Raw genomic sequence first — 24,183 nt, forward strand, 5'->3', positions numbered from 1 at the left:
AGTCAAGGTGCAAAACTGCAATTCTAAAACATAGTCTTTGGCTTAAAAGAGTTAATCTTAAATACCCATATCATAAAATATTTTAATAACTATAGAGCTATGAGAATGAATAAAATGTAATTCCATACAACAATGTAGGTAAATCTCACTGTCAAACACTTTTAAGAGGCTAGATATAAAAAGTGCAACTAAGCATAATTAATGGATGGTATTTAGAAAATGGCAACTGGACAGAACAATACTTGGTGGGAATGCTCAATGGAAGCAAGTAGAGCTGTCTCTGTGACAGTGGAAATGTTACTTGTGGTGATCTTGAGTGTGACTGCAATAGGTCTGTTCACTTGTGGAAGAGTTATTCATCTTGTAACATTTAAAATTGTGCAGTTTTCTGTATATGTATTATACTTCACTATAAAATTAAAGACTCAGGTTGATGATTACTTCAAATCTATTCCCTAAAAGTAAAAATAAAGAACAGAATATGATTTACAAGTGTAAGTTTATAAAAAGCAAGCTCATATTTGCCACTTTAAGTGAAATAAATGCACTGCATATTCATACATTAAAAACACAATTGAAAAGTAAAATAAACTGAAATACATGCATTGAAATCCTACCTTGTGGAATTCTGATACCCACAAGAAAAGACATGTGCACCTCTCTCTGCCATACTCCCCTCTACATTGGGTACCACAAAATGAAGACCTCCTTTTGGCTGATCCAAAGAAAAATTAATATGTATCTTCAGGACCTTTAACTCTGCAACAAATGAACATACACATTCACTGATACACAAATAGGTTACACTCCTCTATATAACAGACAAAGATGCAAAAGTGAAAACCCAAGCCCGAGCTTTGTATTAAAAATTCAGAACTGCTTGGGATGTAGCCACAGTGGTAGAGCACTTACCTAGAATGCTGGAGGCCTGGGCTCAAACACCACTACCACAAAACACCACCAAAGAGTCACCATAGTTCAGGCATCTACAGTGCGGCTACTCACACACCACACAGCCCACCAACACCACTCCCACCTCCCGTTACTCTAATGGCTACCTGCTGCTCTTCACAAAACACAGACCTCGTCAGATCATATTCTCAACATTTCTGGCAGCACGTAATGCTTTCAGAAAAGAGTTTCAAAACACCTACATGGACACTTAAGGCCTTTCAAATGTAATTCCCAACCTACTTTTGAAGTTTTATTCTCCTTTTATATCTTCTCCCAAACTGCTGACTCTACTTGACTCTGGAGAGTAAAGGAAGGGAGGTAGGGGGACAGTACTCAAGAATTTGCATTGCCTATTATATTTAAAGTTATATTTCACTTCTGTGTAACAAGTCTTGCTACCATTAGATCAAAAGTATCCATTTTAATTTCCCACTAATACAACCACATGAATGTGCAATGAGGAACGTGAACGTCTACGACTGTGTCCTAAATTAACACCCGCCTTTCTCCTCTGCTTCCCAACACGTAGGAAACAAAGCCAAAACAAAGTGTTTTATCTTCTTATCTTCCTTGACTTTTATAAAACTAAATAAAGAAGTTTTCCCACACTAAATATAATGGTTCAATCTTTATTAAAAAAAAAAAAAAAGAAAAAAATGTTTTAAAAATAAAATAAATGAAGATTTAGAAAAGATAAACTCAGCACAGGTGTAGTAATAACCCTGTGTTCTAGCTTGTACAGTACCACTCATTAGCTCAATGAACTCAGTCTCACAGGACCTCAGATTACTCTTCTGTAAAACAGAGGACTTGAACCATTTGATTCTTTGGACCTTTAATGCTGTAAACGTACTAAACTCATTTGATACCTCATAGGTTCTTAACCTTGACACATGTTCTAACTGTATGATTTTAAAAATATCTTTCATTTAAAAAACAAAACAAACCAGAGTGAAAGGAGCTGGTTATACTGCCTAATGAGAGAGAACAAAGCATGCCTTCCCTGCACTCAGAAGGCAGAGGTAGAGGAATCTCTGTAAGATCTAGGTCAGCCCACTCTATACAGTCAGTTCCAGGCCAGCTAGGACTGCATAGTGAGACCCTGCATCAAACAAACCAACAAACACCCAGTGAAGCCAGTTACTTTTTTTCCTATTAGCATGATCCTAAAGTAGAAAAGATTTTCCAATCCCTTCTGCACATTTAAATTGGTTAATTTACAATTTAGGCATCATTAATTTTCTGGCCTCTAAGTCTAATATAATTTCATTGTAGAGTGATAAATTCTTGATGCTTTACCGTCAACATGCTTCCACAGCTCTGATGGAACCTTGATGCAAAGTTCTCCATTTCCTGCATCAGGATCCACAGCACTAACTGCAGCTGCATAAGCATTAGAAAAATAATTGAGATTTCTCCTGGGGAGATAAAGAGTCAACTTGTAATAACAATAAACTACATATTTCACCAAGATCTTTATTCTTTAAAAATTTTTTATTTTTTTTAATGTGTATGAGTGTTCTGCTTACATTTTTGTGGGTTCACCTGTGTTATGCAATGCCTGGACAGATCAGAAGAGAGTGTCGAATCCCTTGGAACTGGAGTTAGGACAGTTGTTAGCTGCCATATAGGTGCTGGGGACTGAACTAGGGACCTCTGGAAAAGCAGCCAGTGCTCTTAACTGCTGAGTCATCTCTCCAGCTCCTCCCCTAATTTTTTGATTTACTCATTTTTCTTTTATGTGTGTTGGGCCGGTATGTAAGGTTATCTGTGTCATACCAGGCCTATGGAGGTCAGAAGAGGGTGTCGGATCCCCTGCAATTGGAGTTAATGACTTGGAGTTAATGACTGCTGGGAACCAAAACCAGGTCTTCTGCAAGAGCAGCCATTGCACTTAACTGCTGAGGTATTTCTCCAGCCCCAAGATCTTTCTTAAATATCTTTAGATCTCAATTATTTCTGTGTATTCTATCTTCTTCACAATATGTTAAGAATGTTTTTAGTCTAACCATGCTAAAAACCACTGTAGCATGAATACAATGGATTCACTGTGTTCACATCCTTCAAACAAGATTTCCTCAAATTGTAGGACTTTTTACTACCATTCTCTAGCGCATGACCATTTAAGTTTAATAAAGACAAGAATTGTTGCCTGGTTATCTTACATTCACTGTGTCAGGAGACAGTCAAAGTATTTGTTCAATAGTAATTTGACTTCATGTCCCATCTTATGAAAACAATGCACAGAAATTTTTGCAAAACAAAGAAAACACTGTTCTCTACTGAGTTTCTAATTTCAAACCTTAACAACAACTTACTTGCTGATGTATATGTATCACATTTCTTCACTGCAGTGAGGGACAGGACAGGCATGGAGGAAGCAGGGAAACAAGGTGACAGAACAAATCTTGGATATAACCCTAGCTTAGTAAACTTTTATACCAGTTAAAGATACGTTTCGTAAATGCCATAGAATGGCTTGAGGAAAAATGTAATGAAAAACGTCACTAAAGGGCTCAACATGGCTCAGTGAGTAAAAGCATCTGCTGCCAAGCCTGAAGACCTGAGTTCAGTCTCTGGAGACCAAATGGTAGGAGAATCAACTCCTACAAGCTGTCACCTGACCCCCAGGTATTCACTGCGACACACACGTGTGCAAGGACACACACAAACAGATAAATGTAAAAAACTCAATATAAAAAGTCATTAAAGAAACTTTTAAGTTACACAACCTTAACTTGACAGATCCCATTTCTCTCCCTCCCCCATCTATTCTTTATCAGTTGCAATGATACAATGTAAAATTCTTTTACAGATGCAATGTAACTGCTTTAACAATCATAAAGCATAAGGTTCCACAGACAGCTTTCTGTGTTTTAACAAGTGGTCAAAGTAGAGAGGATAATTTACTGAGGGTTCGGCCACACAAATAGGAACTCTAAATCTTCCTCCTCCCTACAAGGCTCAGGGACCACTACAAAAGAGCATGGGAACCACAGGAGCCAGAGCTAGGGAAGGAGTCCAGTGTCTGTGGACTGCTGTATCCTGTTGTCATGGAGGAGGAATGGTTCACCAGCCCCTACTTCTGAGGGACTAATGAAGTTGATGGTTTGGGTAAGTGGGAGTTAGTTTAAGGGGTCCCATACCCATAAGCATATGGGCAACAGACACTGGACCAGGTGTATTAAAAAAGAGGACATGAAATTGGAGGTGTGGGGAGATGAAGGCTGACTATAATCAAAATATACTGTATGGATGTATGTATGAAACGTTCAAAGAATAAAAATATATCAACAAAAAAATGAAAATGGTGTTTTAAAATATACTAAGCTTTCTAAAGCTGACAGCATTCAAGCAGAAGGTGAACTATAGGGAAACTTCCAGTTGAAGTTACATCAAATAAAATGGAATGTCCTTCAAGCTCTGTAACCACTTAATTTCAAGCAATTCTACTAAAACCACTAGCAGCTGAGGCTAAGTTGTAGCTAAGCTAAAACATAAGACTGTTCACGGTATTATCTACCAAGAACTAATACAGGAGTTAATTTCTACTATGTGATTATTTTGCTTATTTTGAGATGTGGGTCTCTCTACATTGCTAAGGCTAACCCCATATTCCTGGGTTCAAGTAGTCCTCCTGTCTCAGTTGAGCAGCTGGGACTACAGATGCATGTTAACATGCGTAAAAAATTAACCTATAGGTTGGAGAGATGGCTCAGTGGATAAGAGCACTGTCTGCTCTTGTAGAGGATCCAGATTCAATTCCCAGCACCCATTTGGCAGCTAAACAACCATCTGTAATTTCAGTCCCAGGGGATTCAATGCCTCTTCTGACCTCCTTGGGCATTGCAGGACACAGGTGCACTTACACACATGTAGATAATACACTCATACACATAAAATAAAATGATAAAATAATAATTTTAAAAATTAACGTAGGTATGATGGTGTATACCTGTAGTTCCACCATTTGGGAGGCAGAGTCAGAACTGCCATAAATCCAGGCTAGCATGGTCTACAGAGTAAATTCTTATCTTCAAAAAATAAAATTGAGCCAGGTGTGGAGGTGCATGCCTTTAATCCCAGCACTCTGGAGGCAGAGGCAGAGGCAGGTGGATCTCTATGAGTTCAAGGCCAGGCTGGTCTACATAGTGAGTTTCAGGACAATGGGGGCTACAGGGAGACCCTGTTCTAAATAGATCAATAATAATAATAATAATAAAATAAAATTGAAAGTTGTATGTATAAGTCTACAGTAAAATCCATCTTATCCTGGTACATCTTTCATTTATTAGCAGCACTATACTCATTACTCCATAGGCAGATTTTATTTTTCTTCTTCAGGATAAGACATGCAGATGGTTTTGCAGTAAGTCTTTTTATGTCAGTTCTACAGCATGGGTGTAAAAGTAATATCATTTACAACTCACCTTCATGAAATGGGTGTATAGAAATAATACACAGGGTCCCTGGATTTTTCCAACACCATTTTCCTGTCTCCTTTCTGAACTTGGAAGATTGTAAACCAGTGGTTATTGGGCTTTATCTAAAGCTAAGCCTCCCTTTTCAAGCCTCCCAGCCCCTTACTGCAGTGGTTCTCAAGCTTCAGTCTCTACCAGAAACACCTGGATAGTTTGTCAAAGCACAACTTGTGGGACCCTATCCTACCTTTCATTCAGTAGGTCTGGGCTAATACTCAGGAATTTACAGTTCTAGTAAGTTCCTAAGTGATGCTGATATGGTTTGTCTGGGAACACACTTTAGAGAACTGCTGCCTTAAGAGTATACATGCTAGGTAAATTAAAATACCATCTTGACTAACAAAAGAGTTCATAATTAAGTTTGGCATGATATTACAAAATATCAAGAATTGGCTTTTAATCCTTCAAATTTAGGCAATAGCATTGGATATACTTCATAAGATATTTCAAAATAGTGAAAACATTTTATTGAATACTTTAAATTGTCTCTGGTCTAAAGTTTATGGTGACCATCTAATCCATTGAAGTAATTTTTAATATTACTTAATACTTAAAAAAATTAAAACAGACACATGGCTAAGACAATGTACTAATAATAAATTCATTTAAAATTCCCAGATACATCTTTAAAACTGTAGTATTAAGAAGGAAAGTTTAATAACTTACTATTCTAGACAGAGGTGGCAAAATCACTTAAGCAAAATGTGGAGAAAGCAGTAAAGTACAGAAATTACAAAATATATGGATCCAGTATAGTAAGAAAAAATTTGAGAAAATTCAACACAATCATTAAAAACAACAAAAGATGACTGTTAGAAATGCTGACTTCTTGAAGTGTATAACTTACTGTTTGGATTCATTGTGACAAACTTCTAAGGTTGGATCATTATAAATAAAAGCAGCCTCTAAGTCATTGATCCTTACTCGGTATATTCTACACTGTTTACTGTTCAACTTGATTCTATTCAGGTTTGTAACTGTAGGAAATATAGTCAGCTCCACAAATCCCTGTAAAAACAGAATAACTACATTACATTTATGTTTTACACACATTTTCTTAATCAGTACTTACAAATATTCTATGCTCTAGAACTAAAATCCCAAGTAGCTACATACATGTGAGTATTCAGCAAGCATCTTAATTTCAAGCTTTAATTGTGCTAGTAGTGACTGAATGAGTATGAATTATCTACACTTTTCCATGCTGGTGTTTCAGCTGCGCTATCAGTAAAAATTAAGCCAACTACTGGAAGAAAAGTGAAGACTCACTACTCTCAAAGACAAGAATTTCTAGGCAGACTGTGACCCAAATAAGCAAGAGGAAAAAGAAAGTGGCAGAATCACAGCCAGACTGATATAAAGGAACATGAGAGCATAAAAAGCCAGTGCCAAAAAATCAAACTGGCAAAGCAAACAAGTTGGCGTCTCTGCTCACAAGAGAGAAACAACATGTGAAGCAGCCAGTGTGCCAGACGAAACTTAAGCAGGCACAGATACTTCAGAATGCTGGACGGTCTCCTGCCAAGCAGGCCCAAAGCTGCTTGTGCCCATGTGTGCACATGTGTGGGTGAGTGTGCATTTTTATTATGTTACTCGAGAGCTATGGAATCCATCTAAAGAATATAAAAATGACAGCTAAATACACTGACTCTTATCAGCATCTTGTGTCAATCAAATCAAATGGTAAAGACAGATGGGAGTATTCTTGGGTGAAACTGTTATGCTTGAACATGAAATATGGGAGGGCATGAAATACTAGATTTTCAGGTGCTATATAGTGAGAATGAAAATTTCAGAGGTTGCAACAGGAATATCACAATGCAATTCAGTCAGCATAGAGGACTAGATGTACCACTAAATGCCAGGCACCATAATAGCATAGCAGACACTTTCTTATGAGCTCTCTAATAACCTAATACCAGCTCTGATAAAGAAGTACTCCTGGAAACTTTTTACAGAGAGCCTCTAAGAGGTAAGTAGTACTAGAAAGTATTCCAAAAAGAGTGCTAACTTTTTACATGTAAGTTAATAGTTAAGAAAATACTATCATTCAGTGGAGAAATGAGATCCAGAAATACTTAAATGATCCCAGCTGACTCTCACTATTCTATAATGCTCTGGGTACAAGAACTTTAAATAATGTTGAAGAATTATTTTTTTTTTGTATAACCTTTAACCCAAGTACTCAAAAACCTCAATTCTATAGTTACTATTCTCCCCAGTCCCCAAATAAGAATACATCCTTAAATCAGATCATCAGCATGGGTCCACAGCATAGCAGCACAGAAAGAGAAAAGGCCAGAATACTGTGGAGGAAAATTTTATACGTAAAGGTATAAACAAAACTGTCTGTGGTGGCACATGCTTACAGTCCCAGCATTTGGCACTTAGGAAGCAGAGGCAGGATGGCCAGAAGTTTGAAGCTAGTCTGGCCCATCTAACAAGTTCCAGGCCAGCCAGGGCTATACAGCAAGATCCTGTGCTGGGGGAAAAGGGAAGGGGGAGGGGTTCAAAATGTGAGCAAGTGTAGCACGAGGCCCCAAATTCTCTTAAATTACCCTAGCAAGCACCCAATGGCCACTCTAAATAAATGAACTTAGATTAGCTGAAAACATCAAGTTGAACCAAGGCAATGTCAAAAGTGAATCTGACAGTTATCAAACTCCTGGCCTTAGGGGCTGAGGCAAAAGGACGGTGGGTTTGGTGTCGGCCTGAGCTACATACTAAGCCCATCTTGAAAACCAGAAAGAAAAGAAAAAAGGTGGGGCTGGAAAGATGACTCAGTGGTTAAGAGCACCCACTGCTCTTGCAGAGGACCTGGGTTCGATTCCCAGCACCCACATGGCAACTAACAACCATCTGTAACAACAGTTCCAGGGGTATTCGACGCTCTCCTCTGACCTCCATGGGCATTGCATAACACAGGTGTACTTACACACATGCAAGCAATATACTCATACACAAAAAATAAAAATAATAAATAAAATATAAATTAAAAAAGAAAACAGGTGGATTATAAAAGGTTATGGAAAGACTTGATGGGGGTATTAAAAACAGCATCTGGTTTTCTAAACTAAGGCTAACATACAACAGGGAAGAAGGCAGTTTATTTCAGAAGACAGATCCCAGATAAACATGGCCCTAACCTGCATGCAACATTCAGACCCATTAAGTTCCACAAGCCTCTCACCCAGGTCTTTAGCCACAAACAGCTGCAAGCCCATAGGCTATCTAACCTCTTACATTCTTAAGCCTTTATTTGGCTTTTCTCCATCACTTCCCAGCTAACTATTCTGGGTCTTTTAATCTTTTCTGAAAACCCTCTTTACTTACTATATTTAAATGAAATGTCTCCTTACGTTCTCATTTACTACAAACTAGGGCAGAGGAAAACAGGTGTTCTTGCTGCTACTTCTAGGCCATTGCTCAGATCTTATTTGGTGGACACTACAAAAGCCAGGAGGAAAAATCTCAGTTCAGTGCATATATTCAGGCAGTAAGCACCCTATATTCAAACCTCAGATACACCACTTAGTAACTGTACAATCCTACTGTGCATGGAATACATGCCTGTAACCCTTCAGGAGGCAGAGACAAGAGACCCTCCTGATAACACTGCCTTCTAGTTCTTTCTCAAATCCCTACAGTTCCTCCGATCCTCAAACAATCAAAATCCTAATCTCAGACACCTCACCACTGCTCTGATAGCAACACCAAACATTTCAAAGTCCACCATGCTTATCCTGGCAGCCTTCTCTTCAGTCACATGGAACTACCCTGTTTCAGTTTCTCACCACACTTCATCCTGCTATATCTGGGGCTTTTCTTCACTGTTCACCCTACAACCTTAACAATAACTCATTTCCAGCTACTAATTTTCTTGCCCTATTGTTACATGTTCCTCTTCCTCCCAAGAACAATCCTTCCACTGATCCTCTGTAGGACATCTCTACACTATCAGAAATCTTTGATCAGAAATCGTGTCTTAGTTTATACCCTCTCCTTTGATTATAATCTTTCCACTCTAGAATTTTTCCCTGTGCCCAGAAACATGTTCAAAATTCAGATGAGCAGACACAACCATCAACATAAGCTTAGAAGCAGACTGTGTAAACCTGAGTGGTTTAATTTTTAGTTGTGCTTTGTTTTCCTTGTCTTCTAGAGTCAGTGTCTCCCTATGTAGCCCAGACTCACATCAAACTCTCAATCCTTCTGCCTCAGCCTCCAGAGCACTGGGATTACAGGTATGTACCACTATTTTTTTTTGAGACGAGGTCTCTATTTTCCTCAGACTGGTCTAAATCTTGTAGGTGCAAGTGATCTTCCCACCTCAACCTCTCGAGTGTAAGGATTATAGGCAGGTATCCACATAAGCAGTGTTTTGATCACAGAACTAGTAATAGCTCACTGATCACTGTGTGCTGAAGAAAGACATAAGCAGGCATTTTATGATGGTGTTGCTCAACGAACAGGAAAAGTCTAGGATTACTGTGCTGAAACTTGACTCAAAGTGCAGTAAGTAGGAATTATCTTACCCAATTCATAGGCCTAATCCAGTTCACAGTCCCAGAACAAAGCCTCTGAGGAGTGGGAGACCAAATCTCTACCAGTCTCTTAAATTTATTTCCTGAGATTAGTATAAGAGACCTGCAGTCATCTGCCAGGTCATCATCATCTGTTCTGAAGAAAACACCCAAGCCTTGGAGTCGTCCTACCTTGGTTCTGAATTGACATAATACCTGAAGTTCCAAACTATTACAGTCAGGCTGCAAATCTCTGGAGGTCAAGTAATTAAGTGGGATCACAGACCAAATATATCAGAGTAGGACTAATGTTTACTTTCTCAGTCTTAGTATATATACTGTGAATGTGCATGTGTCTATGTATGTATATATACACAGTGTCTATTTTAATAATGGGTCCCTGTCCAGTGAGGTGAGGGCTAATTTGATGAAGAGCTAAATGATACCTCTGGACTGCTTGTTTCCCTATTCCAAGGTAGTAAATCCAAGCAGCTAGGGATCTCTTGGGGGTTACAGTAAGTAGTGAGTGCCACAAAAGATTTGAAAAATGCCCACCAGAGGTTCTTCTCCCAGACTACATGTAGGAGGAGCTTCAAGCTTCTATTTGCCTAATTCTTCTTAGGAAAGTTACTTAACCTCTACTGTGTCAGCTACTTCATTTACAAATTAGGATTGAAATCTCACCTACCTCATAAGTTACAGTGAAGGCTCTATGAGTTAATATATAAACACCTTAAAGAATGTCATAAACATTAAGGATTCAGGTAATTCAATCAATCATGTTGACTCCATTTTCATAAAGCTACCTTCACTGAGGGTTACTGCATTTCTCCCTAGACTGCTGTAGTAACCTCTTAAATACATTCCCTGATTCTCTTTTCTTCTCTACATAATTCATACATAATATACCTAGGTCTATTTCTAAGACTCAAGATAAATAGCAATCTGTGAAAAATACTGCAAGAGAAATTCCATAAATGAGCAGACTGAATTCAACTGATCTTTGAGGATCTTAAAAATCTCAAATACTACGCTATGAAAAAGTTACATCTTTCTATCTTTATAGCTAATCCTCAGTAAACACAGGTACAAGTCTAATGAGGCAGTTGGTATCATCAGTCAAGGAAAAGCAACTCAAAGACTTAACGTAGGTTCTTATTAAAGTACTTGTTTTCAATGATTTTTCCCTAAAATAAATTTTGTCAGTTAATCATACATCTAAATGACAAGCTCAAATAACCTATCCAAAATGCCACCACAAAGTAATACTATCTAAACCCTACCAGTTAAGAATCAGAAAGCAAAACAGGCGTCTTAGAAGTCAAGTCCATGTGTGAACAACTTAAATTTTTCAAGGACAAATCTCACTACAGGCTTATTCTTAGTTAATGCAGAATTCCAAGGTGCTTGATTATAATGGCTTCCCATTCCACAACATATTAACCATATTAAAATTTTAACTTTAAATAGATATTAAAAAAAGAACCAGATAAAACAAAAAAAGAGAATTGAGACATACTAACAAAAGAATCTCAAAATTAAACAGACTTGAATCCTAATTTCTACTTAGTCCTGAAACCCCACTATCCAGAAGATTACAAAGTCTCTAAGAACTGTTAAAGGCAGACTTAAACTTTATTATTACTGAAAGTGATCTTACCACAACAGATTTTCTCTGGAAGTTTATGTTGTTGATGCAAACGACCTGATGGGTTGTATATGAAAAAAAATAAAAATAAAAATAAATGAAGGCATAACTCTATTCAACTCTTCTAAGCAGCCCAAAACCACATAGCAATCTTTCACTTTAAAATATTATAAAATGAGTAATATTAAGTCTAACAAAAACTGTTAAACGATTTAACGTGACAATATAACAATACTTTAAGGCTCATTACCCTGCGGGGGGAACTAAACATTCTCAACAACTGTCATACATAAAACTTTTCACAGTACACACACCATTTCCATCACGGTCTGATCCTAATTTCCTACTAGGTTTCCCAGGTCTGCCAAGTCATGAAGTGAATTAACGGAAACAAATACTTATAATTTATACGGCCTCGGGCTTTCGAAGCCCTTGTCCCCTTTCTTCCGGTTCATCTTGGATGGCTCCAGGCCGGTGGGCGGCATGAAGCGTTCCTGCGGGGCTCGCCTTCCCGGCTGCCCCGGAGCTGCGGCGCGTTCCGACGGCCCTGCGCTCCCTGGCCAGCCGCTTCGGCTTCGCGGGATCCCCGACTCCTCACGGCCGCCTCCACCCGACTCCTGTCACGATGAAGCGCAGCTCTGCAAGCGCCCAAAACCTACGCCGGCCGCCATCTTGCCCGTCACCTCTGACCCCGGCGTCAGCGGAAGTGAGAAGGCACGAGGGGCCGCAACGCCCCGCCCCTTCCAGAACCCGGAAGTTGGTTAAGGGAGGCCGTGGGCGGGGCTTGCGCGCTAAAGTTGCAGTGTTCCTTTTTCTTCCTTCTTTTTTCTCTACACCTAGATTCTTATTAAAATTTAGAGGGCAAAGAAAGTGTTTACCGTGCAGAGGATGGATGGGCGAGAGGGAGGGAGACAGGAAATGTGAGGAGAACCATGCACATATTGGTGTGGACGCCATAAACTCATCCACGTGGATCCTGTGATCTAAACTGCAAAATTTGTGATCAGCCAGGAGGATCTCTCAAAGCCCCAGCGTTCCCAGGAGGGCACTAAGCCTCGGTATTTATCTTTTATCTATCTATCTATCTATCTATCTATCTATCTATCTATCTATCTATCTATCTATCTATCGGTATTTATCTTTTATCTATCTATCTCTGTCTATCTATCCATCCATCCATCTATCCATCCATCTATCATCAATCATCTATCGATCATCTATCTAATCTATCATCTATGTATCTAATCTACCATCTAATCCATCTATCTTCTTCTGTATCAAATTACATCTGTATAAATGCAGGAAAGTTTATTAGAGAACATGAAATCGTCATAATTGCATTTTTGTGCATAAGAGTAAAAATGGCAAACTTAATAGCTAATTCTTGTAATCTTGGACTATATCCATTAACGTTTTTGACTTTCAGATTCAACTATGTTTACTTTTTCCGGTTGCCCTGATAACAGTTCATTAACTGATTTGAAATTAATCTGAACTTTGGTCTACACCAAAACAAATTAGGAAAATAAAGCCATAAAAAAACTTTATGAAACAATCCAAAACCAACTAGGAATCAGTAGTTTTCTAGTGAGTTTTACCTGTGTCAGGATTAGAAACTATTCGTATTCTTCAAATTGGATTAGGGCTTAAACACATTTAGTTTAAAATGTATAGCCAAGGAAACAGGCAATTAATTATAAGGTTTTATCAACCTAAACAACTAATATAACGGTTTGTACTTAGTTTAGAAATGGCCTTTAACAGAATAAATTTCTTCTAGGAGACTATTTAGTTCTTAGAAAACATATATGAAAAGCAAAATGCTCTATAAATAGATCATAGACCTCAAAAGGTACTAAATATAGAAAGTATTTTTTTCCTGTATACAGTGTATGTATATAAATGTAACCTTAAGAATATGTAAATATTTTATTACATTTAAGAAATGAAAGGCTGGGCATGGTAGTGCAACGCCTTTAATCCCAGCACTCAGGAGACAAAGGCAGGCTTATCTTTGTGAGTTCAAAGTCAGCTGGTCTACATAGTGAGTTCCAGGATAGCTGGGGCTACAGGGAGACCTGTCTCTAAAAGACTTTAAAAAAAAAAAAAATCATAAAAAAGGATGTTAGTTTCAAAATGCTGAAGAAGAGAAAAAGGCATCCAAGGAGTTGGTTTAAGAGTCAAAATAGGTTCCAGCAAGACGGCTCAGCAGGCAAAGGCTCTTGCTGTGCAAACCTGGCAACCTGAGTTCAATCCCTGGAACCCAGGTAAAGGTAGAAGGAGAAAAATTACTCCACAAAATGTCCTCTATACGTATGCTGTGGCATTTACACTATGTACACGTGCGTGCACACACACACACACAGAGTTTATTTTTTAAGTCAAGAATAGAAATAAAGAGAACCCTTTTTTATTATATCCAGCAACTTCATAAAGCAACTTAATCCCAAAGTCTGTTGTTCCTTTAAGAAATGAGTCTTCTCGAATTATAAACTTTAACACCATTTTGCATTGAAGAACGAGAATATTTAGTAAGTAATGCACCTATGGTTTGCTTCTCTCCACATAAATCTCTGTGGGATTAAAAATAAATATTATGAATATTTTAGGAAACACGATATAATATACAGTACTAGTTACTTTATCTCTCCCCCTAAATCCATCTTTCTAATGGACATAAAGATATATGCTTGTGAGAATAACAATGGGGCCTGGTTCTAAATTCTAACTGAATGAGGATTATTACGTGTATCATCTCATTTAACACTCACAAGAATAAGACTAATAAATTATTTAAGCCTATATTACATATGATGAAACAGACTCAAGTAGTAAACGAGTCAACTTTTGCCACTAGATGCCCATACCTTCAAGATGCATGTTATTTCCATAGTATCATATAACCTTTAAGTTAGAAATAAAGGCAATGTAGCAATGTGATATGGTGGGGTCTAGAGTCTATAGAACCTATATCCTAGACTTACTTGCCTTGACTGCCTACCCTTCATGCACTTTACCTTCTTTTGTACTTCAAAAAGAAGACTGACTGAAACATAAGTTGAGGGGAAGGAGATGAAAAAAGCAAGGGGTAGATCACAAAGGGCCAAAGGGCACATGGAAAGGGCTTGTGATTCAATTGTAAATACAGTGGGAAGTGACTAAGAGGATAGAAACAATAGAAAAAGCATAACCCAATTTAAATTTTAAATAATGAAGGCAATAACTTAATTATAGAAGTTGGGCCATGGGTACAGGGAGGGTTCATTACATTATATTGTAACTCTCCAGCGTTTAACAATCTGTAGGTCACGGAAAAGGTCAGCTATGAAGAGAAAATTTGAAAATCACAACATTTAAATGCAGGCTTGGATGAGAGTGCCAAAGAGCCAGCCTGGGCTTTAATCCTGTACTCTCAGCTTCCTGGAGGTTTGAGGAATGAGAATCACAAAATTCAAGTCCTCCCTGTACTATAAAGGGAGTTCAAGGCTACCCAAGCAACTAAATGAGAACATGTCTCAAAATAAAAGGTTAAAAAAAAAGCTGAAGGGCCAATGAGATGTCTCAGCAGGTTAAGGGACTTGCCACCATCTGACCACCTGAGTTCAATCTCTGAGACCCACATGTTGAAAGAAGAGAACTAACACTTGAAAGTTGTCCTCTGACCTCCACATTTGTGCCATGGTATACAAGCCTCAAAATAAATAAATAAATAAATAAATAAATAAATAAATAAATAAATAAATAAATAGTAAATAAATAGGGCTAAAGATATAACTCCTGTTATGTATGTTCAATCCCCAGTAGAAGGGGAAAAACAAATGTTTAAAGGGAATGAATTCATTTTTTAAAAAATATTTTATGTATTATTTTTATTTTGTGTGTATGAGTGTATTGCCTGCATGTATGGGAGTGAACCCATGTCATACAATGCTGTGGAGGTCAGAAGAGGGCTTCGGATTCTCCTGGAACTGGAGTTAAGTACGATTTGTAGCTGCCATGTGGGTGCCGGGAATTGAACTCCTCTCCAAGAGCAGTCAGTGGTCTTAACCGCTGAGCCATCTCTCCAGCTCTGGGAATGACACCAAAGGTCAAGTAGACAACAGCAGATAGCTGACTGTTGAGTATGCAAAGATGGAGGTCATTGGAATAAGGAGAAATCTCTGGGTTAAACAAAAAGAATGGGCGGCAAAGAAGGCCCAGCGGCTCTTTGGTACCCTGTGCTTTTTGTGTACACAGAAACATGTACAAGGTGTTTCCTTATGAAGGCAAGCAAAGAACAGGGGGACTACATATTGATGCTGTTTTGCAGTATGAGTGACACTCCAGAATGGCATGTGCTTGTGGGGACGATCCAGTAGGTGAAGTAGACATTAATAACAGCAGTGAGGGGGAACAGGACAACTCAGGAAATCAAGTCTTAAAGAAGGCCGGAGGAGTTGGATGTAGTGCAGAGGGAGGGAAAATGGGGCCACAGAAATGGTTCCGTGTTTAGCCCTTGCTCCACAATGAGAACTAGAGCTTGGATCCCAGTGCCCACCATAACAAGTTGTGTGTTCCTCACAAACCCCAACTCCAAAGTGGGGCAGCTGGGGCTTGCTAGCTTCCAGCCTAACTGATGCAAGCCCCAGGTTCAGGAGGAGACCCCACTGCCTCAGAGAAACAGGTGGAGAGTGATGAAGGAAGATACTTAACACCCTCTTCTGGCCTCTGTGCCCACATGCACCTGTACTAGCACACACATGTACATACATAGACATGTATACACATAAATACACACAAATACAAAGAAATCTTAAGAAAAAAGGGCAAGGGGCTTATGCACTGTATTGGGGGAACTACAAAGGAAGGAGTGCTGGCATGACGGGGAGAAGGTTTGGCGATAGGAAAGGAAGTGGTTCTTATTAGAATTCTTCTCAAGAAATGAGATCATAAGCTGGGAGTAAATAGGACATGGGGCATCTAAAGATGTAACGTAAGTACAAGGGAAGGAGAGCTTCAAGAGAAAATGGTGATTGGCCAGGACCTGTGCTAAACTCTTTTTTTTTTTTTGGTCTTTCTGAGATAGGGTCTCCTTGTAGCCCCAGCCGGCCTGGCACTCACTATGTAGACCAGGCTGGCCTTGAACTCACAAGATCCACCTACCTCTGCCTCCTCAGTGGTGGAATTGGAGGTGTGTGCCACCATGCCCAGCATCTATGTTCTTTTTTTTGACAGCTGGCCTGGAACTCACTATGTAGACCAGGCTAGCCTTGATCTCACAGAGACCACCTGCCTCCAATCTATATTCTTAAGCAAGTCTGGTGATCCTTTTGCAAATTTTTCTCCAGAAATTTCAGCAGCTGATATGTATTACAGAATAAGCAGAAAGTTGTATTTAATTAAGGAGGAAAGAGGGCCAAGGAGGAACACGTACATGATAGAAGCTAGAGTGATGGGTCACAGAAACAAAACTGGGTAGAGGGAAGATGGCCTTCAAGGTATAACACACAATGATATAGCTGTGGTACTAACGGTTTCAAGTTTTGGCAGACGAGACTTTTAGGCTAGGCTAACTTGTTCTGGAATTTGGCCTCTTCCATGGTGTTAAACAATAATCCAGAGTCAGGTATACTGGTTCCTACCTATAATCCCAGCATTGGGAGACTGAGGCAGAAGGAACATGAATTTGAGACCAGTCTAGGCTACATAATGAGTTCAGGGCCAACCTGGGCTATTAGATGAGACCTTATCTCAAAGACTAAAATAAAATAGTAAAATTATACTAAATTAAGGCAGCAGAAAACAAGCTGCTCATGCCTATAATGGCTGCATTTAGAGGTAAAAACAGGAGAATCAGGTGTTCAAGGCCATCCTCAGCTACATAGAAAGCTTGAGGCCAGCCTGGACTACACACAAAACCCTGCCTCAAGCAAAACAAAACAAAACAAAACAAAACACCAAAACAAATCAACACTGGGAGATAGCTCACAAGCATACAGACCTGACCTTGAATCCCCAGAACCCATATAAAGCTAGATGCTGTGGCAGGGGTCTGTAACCCCCACATTCCCATAAGAAGATGGAGGTGGAGATAGGGGAACCCCCAAAAGCTCTTGGTCCAGCTAGCCTGGCAGAGGCAACACAAAAAAGAACGTGTCTCAAACAAGGTAGAAGGTGAGGACCACTACTCAAGGTTGTCCTCCGACCTCCAAACGTACTGTGGCATGTGCATACCTGCATTCCCACACATGAATGTGCATGCACACGTACACACATACACATAAAGATTAAATAAACACATACATGGATAAATAAACAAGTTAAAAAAAAAAAAAAAGACTAACCCCAAAGAAAACAAAACCTTAACAGCCTAAAGGCAACAGGAGTTGCCAACAGGACAGGAGTTGGCAATCAGAGGGAGGTTTTCCCTTTGAGTCATGATAGGGTATATATTCTGTCCTTCAAAGACCTATGGTTTTTGTAGGAGGGAATTCAGTGATTTGGTTCTAAAAAGAGTGTTAAGGGAAAAAGATAACACATACTCCACCTCTAGGCAACTTATCCCAGATTGTGATAAAGTAGACCAGAGTGAAAGTTCAGGGAAGCAGTATACTCAGGGACTATGCAATAATATTATGTTCTGGTCATAAATCTAAAACCCTATGCCACTTTTTAAATAACTACCCTCACGGCTCATTTTGTCTTTTTTTTTTTTTTTTTTTTTTTGGAGCTGAGGACCGAACCCAGGGACTTGCACTTGCTAGGCAAGCACTCTACCAATGAGCTAAATCCCCAACCCCTACAGTTCATTTTTAATGCATTGCTTACTGGATATATGGAGCAATATCTTCTTCTGTCCACCTCTCCCTTAGGGAGAACAGACTATTGAAACGCTCTTGATTTCCCTCAGGTAAGTCATCTACTTTCAGCAAAAATATGATTTCTGGTCTTGAGTTTCTATCCACCAGCGCTAAACCCTGAAAGAGATGAGAAGAAAAATAGGCATTTAAAGTCATGATCTAATATTTAAAATGACTTATTTCTTTTGTTATTAGATTTAGCTTAGTACAAAGAATTTAAAACATCAGGTATGCCAGGTGTGGTGGTCCACGCCTTTAGTCCCAGCACTTGGTGGGCAGAGGCAGGTAGACCTTTGTGAGACCGAGGCCAGCCTGGTCTACATAGCTAATTGCAGGCCAGCTAGAGCTACAAAGACACTCTGTCTCAAAAAACAAAATATAAAAGTAAAAATAAATAAAACATCAGCTTCTGGGCGTGGTGGCATACACCTTTGATCAGAGCACTTGGGAGGCAGAGACAGGCAGATCTCTGTGAGTTCAAGGCCAGTCTGGTCTACATAGAGAGTTCTAGGCCAGCTGGGGCTACAAGGAGACTCTGTCTCAAAAAAAGACTACATATATAGATTAGATAGATAGATAGATAGATAGATAGATAGATAGATAGATAGATAGATAAAACATCAGCTCTGTGACACTTTACAGAAAATCTACCCAGAGACTGACAGATAACCTTTTCCATAAAGAGTACTTTTTTCATAAAGATTGCCCTCTGCAATCTGGCTGCCACTGCCACCAGTTTACCTAAATAGCTTTAGTCTTAACACTCACCTCAGGCCAATCATGGCCAGATTCGGAGGCCCCATTCTTGGCTTCACCTCATCAGCCCCACTTTCTTGTTGATGTCCATTACTCTTTCCTCTTTATCTCTATCTCCATCTTTACTATCACTGTCTTATTTTCTGCCTTTTAAAAAATTTTCCCTAACTGCTCAGAGCCATTGTTTCTTGAATGCATTTGCAATTGAATTAGACAATGCACATGGTGAACTGTTACCAAAAATATTCTAGTAACTTTCTTTTTATGTAAATTTTTATTGAATTATTTTGTATTTTATACAGAATATCATAATCATCTTTATACCCCCTTCCACACTGGCACTCCTCCCACAGTCCCCTACCCCAGTGAAATTCATACATTCTGTCATTTGTGTTAAGGCCTATATGTCAAGTTAGTGTCCCCAGATGTCCTTCAGTGCAAGTTCATCCACTGGGGTCTAGGCAGTCTGTCTAGAGTTCCTCCCTTTAAGAAAATCAGCTCTTTCTCACTCGGCAGTAAGCAGCTACCAATAATTCTTTGACTAAGATTGGGGCTTGTTTTCCATTTCCACAGCTCTACACTGGGGCTTTGTCTGCTTGAGTTCACATGGGTCTTGTGCATGCCAACATCATTGCTGTAGGGCTATATGAGCAAGGTCCCAGGAGCTTATAGGACTCTTTTTCCACATGGTTGTGCACCCTCTCCCTGGCTCTTACAATCTTTCTGCCCCGTCTTTCCCAATGGTCCTCAGCCCACTTGGGTAGAATTTAATATGAGAGTCCTGTCCAAGGTCCTGCACTCTGCAAACTCTTATTCTCTATGCTTTGGCCATTTGTGACCTTTTGTGTTCTTGGTCCTCTGTTCCATGAGAGTCTGAGTTTTAAAAAAAAAAAATATACATATATATATACACACACACACACATATATTTAATTTTTGTGTACGAGTGTATTGCCTGCATGTATGGAAGTACACTCAGGTCATGCAATACTCTTGGAGGTCAGATTCCCCTGGAACTGGAGTTACAGATGCTTGTTAGCTGCCATGTGGGTGCTGGGAATTGAATATGGGTCTTGTGCAAGAGCAGTCAGTGCTCTTAACCACTGGGTCATCATTCTAGTCCCATTCTCTGCCTTTTTCAGACCCCCGTTCTGATCCTCCTACCTGTTTCTCCATCCCTATCATGGATAACCTCATCCTACCCCATGGCCTCCTGTGCCCTTGTTCATGACTGGAGCATTTGCATCCTCCACTCACATTCCCTCTTCTGAGCCCCAGGCTTCCACATCCAAAGCTATAGATGAACACCTGTTCTATTCCCATTATCTTGGGAAAACAGGAAACCCAGGCAGCGTCTTCCATTCTGTTATTCAAACCCCTTACCTAAGTGGCCAGGAATTGTACACAAGCTAAAGCCTCAAGCTTTCTTTATTCATTCCCCATTATTACTTCTTTGAATAGTATTCTTTGAGGGTTTGTCTGTTTTTCCTTTTCTGAGACGGGGTCTTCATGTAGGCCAGGATGGCCTCTAACTCATTCTGTAGCCAAGGATGATTTTGAACTTATGATCTTCTTGTTTCTATCCAGAATGCTGAGGTTACAGGTATACACCACTATGCTTGGTTTTATGAGGTGCTGGGGATTAACCCCAGAGCTCTGCGTGCCAGGCAAGCTGTCTACCAGCTGAGCTACAATGACTGCCCTTTCCTTAAGCCCCTGTCTTTTTCCCTCTCCCTCCTGCCCTTACCACCTATGCATAAACCTAAATTAATATTTTTTCTTAATAAACTCCAACTTTTGGTAGAGTGTTTATTTATCATGCACAAAGCCCAGGGTTCCATTCCCAGCACTGCCTAAAACCAGGAGTGATATCCCATACTCAAGATCCTAGCACTTAGGAGATAGAGGCAGGAAGATCAGAAGTTCAAGACTATCCTGTCTACACAGAGGATTCAATATGAGATTCAAGGCTAGCCTGGAATACACGAAGCCCTGTCTTTAAAAAACATAGTATAAAAAGAATAAACGCCAACTTTGCTTCAAAAAAGCAAGTGATGCTATAATATGTAAAGTCTATTTCCATAGCTGCTGGTAGTTAAAGCACTTTGTGAGAGAGCAAATGAACACTGTATTCCTAATGGCTGTCCAGAAAAACAAATTGGCTCCAAATTCAGCTCTAGCACAGGGATCATCTCACCTGGTCAGTCATCACCTGGTGAATCCCAGCTGCAGGCCCCACTGGTCTTACCTTGAGCTGATCAAGCCGAGTTGTCATTCCCTCAGGAACACTCTGCTGCCACACTTCCTGAAACTCGGCAAGATTAAACTTCACTGCATTCTGAAGGAGCATCTGTGCTGTTGCTCTGCATATTTTGTCCTCATTCAATTCAAAATAAATTTCCCCTGAGGAAACAGTGTGACACGGGCTCATAATACATGCTAAATCTCTGTTTATCTCAAAGGAATTTCTTCAAGGAATCTTACCTCTCACAGTCCCACGGTTCTTAATTTTAATATGACACTTTAAATAAAGGTATATAAAACAGCACATAATAGTTAAAATACCCATTAGAATACTTTCCAAAACTTACCTTCATCTACATATTTCTTTCCATAACATTTAAGACAGTGTTCTATCATTTCCCTGAAAAAGTTAAAACACTCATGAAAACTTTGTCAATACTTTATATACATTTAAAACCAAGTGGCTACAAACCCAGATATAAATTAAAAATTTGAAATACTAAATTACCTGGATGATAAATAATACTTTACTTAAATTAGGAACTAGTATCAATATTCTGGGAAACTGCTATACTCTGGGTTTAATTCTAGTCTGAAAACAAATTTTTATTCCCTTAAATCTGGAGAGACAAGTAATTAAAACACTTACTCTGGCTCCAAAGGTCCAAGTTCCTGCAGGCATATATTCAGTGGAACTTTATTAAAAGACCAAGATTCAGAATCTACAAGCTGGGTTACATGATTCAGAAGTTTCATCTCATAATCAAAGTCAAGAATCCTCCAATAACCTACGAATTCCAAATGTCAAATTTATCAAAGAGCATTTTAAGCGAACCAATTAGATAATAATAGATTGATAAAGCAGTAACCTCCCATGTCAAAAAGAAAAAAAAATGCACAGTGATGTTAATTTCAATTGCCAACACAGTCTAGAGTCACCTCGCAAGAGGCTCAATGACAGACTGTCTAGGCCAGGTTGGCATGGGGGTATGCCTCTGGGAGATCTTTTTTTTCAAAAAAGGATTTATTTATTTTTGTTATGTCTATGAATGTTTTGCACACGTGTAACCATGTGGTCAATGCCAGCAGAGGTCGGAAGAAGGCATCAGATCCCCTGGAACTGGAGTTAAGGATGGTTGCTAGCCACCATGTGGGAACCAAACCTGGGTCCTCTGAAAGAGCAGCAGGTGCTCTTAACCCAGGCTGAGCTATCTCTCCAGCCCAGAGAGATTTTTTTTTTGATTGGGTTAATTCTGGTGGTTAGGCCCTGGATGAGTTACCTCCCTTTGTGTGGTGGTGTGAATTCTCATGTCCTCCATAGGCCCAAAGTACTTCAATACTTGGCCCTCAGTTGGTGGCACTGTTTGGGGAGGCTCATGGAACTGTTAGGAGGTGTGACCATGCTGGAGGAAGCATGTCATTGGGGTCAGGTTTTGGGAGTTCATCGCCAAGTCCCGTCCCATTTGAGTTGCTCTCACTGCTTCCTGTGCCTGCTTGAAGATGTGAGCTCTCAGCTTCTGCTCCAGCTTCCTCTGCCTGACCATGATGGACTCCTATCCCTCTGGAACCATAAGCCAAATAAACTCTTCCTTCTATAAGCTTCCTTGGTCCTTATGTTTCATCACAGCAACAGAAAACTACCTAACATGCCTTGCTAGACCTTAACTTCCTTACCTGCTAAAAAACTGCTTTTAGCCAGTCATGGTGTCATACACCATGACACCTGAGAGGCACCCTAGAGGCACACATCAGCACCTGAGAGGCAGGTTGATCTGTGTGAGTTTGAGGCTAGCCTAGTTTATGTACTTCAAGTTCCAGGCCAGACAGAGCTACATAGTGATACCCTATCTCAAAATAAAAACTGCTCTTAAATGAAAGGATTAGACTACTTGATATCTAAAGACTTTTTAAAGAGAAAGGCCTTTGGTGAGTGGCTCAAGTCACTGGTCTGACCTCTACATGTAAAGATGATCTCACAGTCTCTATTCCATACCCCCAAAAGGCAAACATCATCTGTGTGTGTGTGTGTGTGTGTGTGTGTGTGTGTGTGTGTTGCAGGAGTTCAAACACAGGGCCTTACACATGCTCAACAAGCCCTCTTCTACTTAGCTACATCTTCAGACCTTAAAATCACTATCTTTGAACCTAAGTGAAGCTCAAACAAGCATGCATCATAGTTGATACCCCAAAGCTTCTCTCCTATAATACACAATTCCACCACTACGAATGGTAATAATTAAGCAATACTACCTCCAATCACACAGGCATTTAGAACTTCTAATTGGGTCATTATTTCTTCCTGGCTTGCCTGAATTTGTTCAAGCAAATCTTCAGTTGTATACTGAAACAATAACAAAAAAATAGATATATATGTTACTTCTTTTAAGAATACTAGGGTTTTAGCTTTCTTCTTGCGTTTTGAATAAAAAATACACAGAACAAATGAAGGCAATATTTATGCACTGGCACAGCTTCTTTTGTCAATGTATAATGATTGTGGTACAAAATCAAATTATGTCTCGAAAGAATATGGGAGTAAATCTTGATGTCATTCCATTTGGCAATAGCTTCTTAAATATGACACTAAAAACACAAGCAACAAACAAAGAAATATAGTTGGGTGTGGTGACACACATCTGTAACCCTAGTACTTGGGAAGCTGAAGCAGAAAGCATTTGAGGCCAGTCTGGGCTACACAGTGAGTCTCCGATTTGTTGTTTTTTTTTTGTTATTGTTGT

At 39.4% G+C, this 24,183-nt stretch overlaps 2 protein-coding genes across 3 annotated transcripts in view; both read right to left on the bottom strand.

Moving 5' to 3' along the window:
- Taf2 (TATA-box binding protein associated factor 2) overlaps positions 1-12,138 on the bottom strand; it is a 94,871-nt gene extending 82,733 nt beyond the window's left edge. The window contains exons 1-5 of one of the 2 annotated variants that reach the window (XM_008837979.3): positions 12,009-12,138; positions 11,619-11,673; positions 6,283-6,443; positions 2,254-2,372; positions 618-759 (exon numbers count right to left, since the gene is read on the bottom strand). In XM_008837979.3, coding sequence (XP_008836201.1) covers positions 618-759; positions 2,254-2,372; positions 6,283-6,443; positions 11,619-11,673; positions 12,009-12,091 — 560 coding nt within the window. In that variant the 5' untranslated portion in view covers positions 12,092-12,138. Of the gene's footprint in view, positions 1-617; positions 760-2,253; positions 2,373-6,282; positions 6,444-11,618; positions 11,674-11,920; positions 11,945-12,008 lie in introns of those variants that run through there. The other variant, XM_029565865.1, reaches the window with a different exon arrangement.
- Positions 12,139-13,994: 1,856 nt separating this feature from the next.
- Dscc1 (DNA replication and sister chromatid cohesion 1) overlaps positions 13,995-24,183 on the bottom strand; it is a 22,155-nt gene continuing 11,966 nt past the window's right edge. The window contains exons 4-9 of the mRNA XM_008837980.3: positions 23,696-23,786; positions 22,095-22,233; positions 21,793-21,845; positions 21,450-21,604; positions 18,414-18,562; positions 13,995-14,179 (exon numbers count right to left, since the gene is read on the bottom strand). Of these exons, the coding sequence (XP_008836202.1) occupies positions 14,071-14,179; positions 18,414-18,562; positions 21,450-21,604; positions 21,793-21,845; positions 22,095-22,233; positions 23,696-23,786 (696 nt within the window). The 3' untranslated portion in view covers positions 13,995-14,070. The remainder of the gene's footprint in view (positions 14,180-18,413; positions 18,563-21,449; positions 21,605-21,792; positions 21,846-22,094; positions 22,234-23,695; positions 23,787-24,183) is intronic.

Source organism: Nannospalax galili, unplaced genomic scaffold (assembly GCF_000622305.1).
Source record: "Nannospalax galili isolate Female #2095 unplaced genomic scaffold, S.galili_v1.0 scaffold17, whole genome shotgun sequence".
Lineage (NCBI taxonomy): Eukaryota > Metazoa > Chordata > Mammalia > Rodentia > Spalacidae > Nannospalax > Nannospalax galili.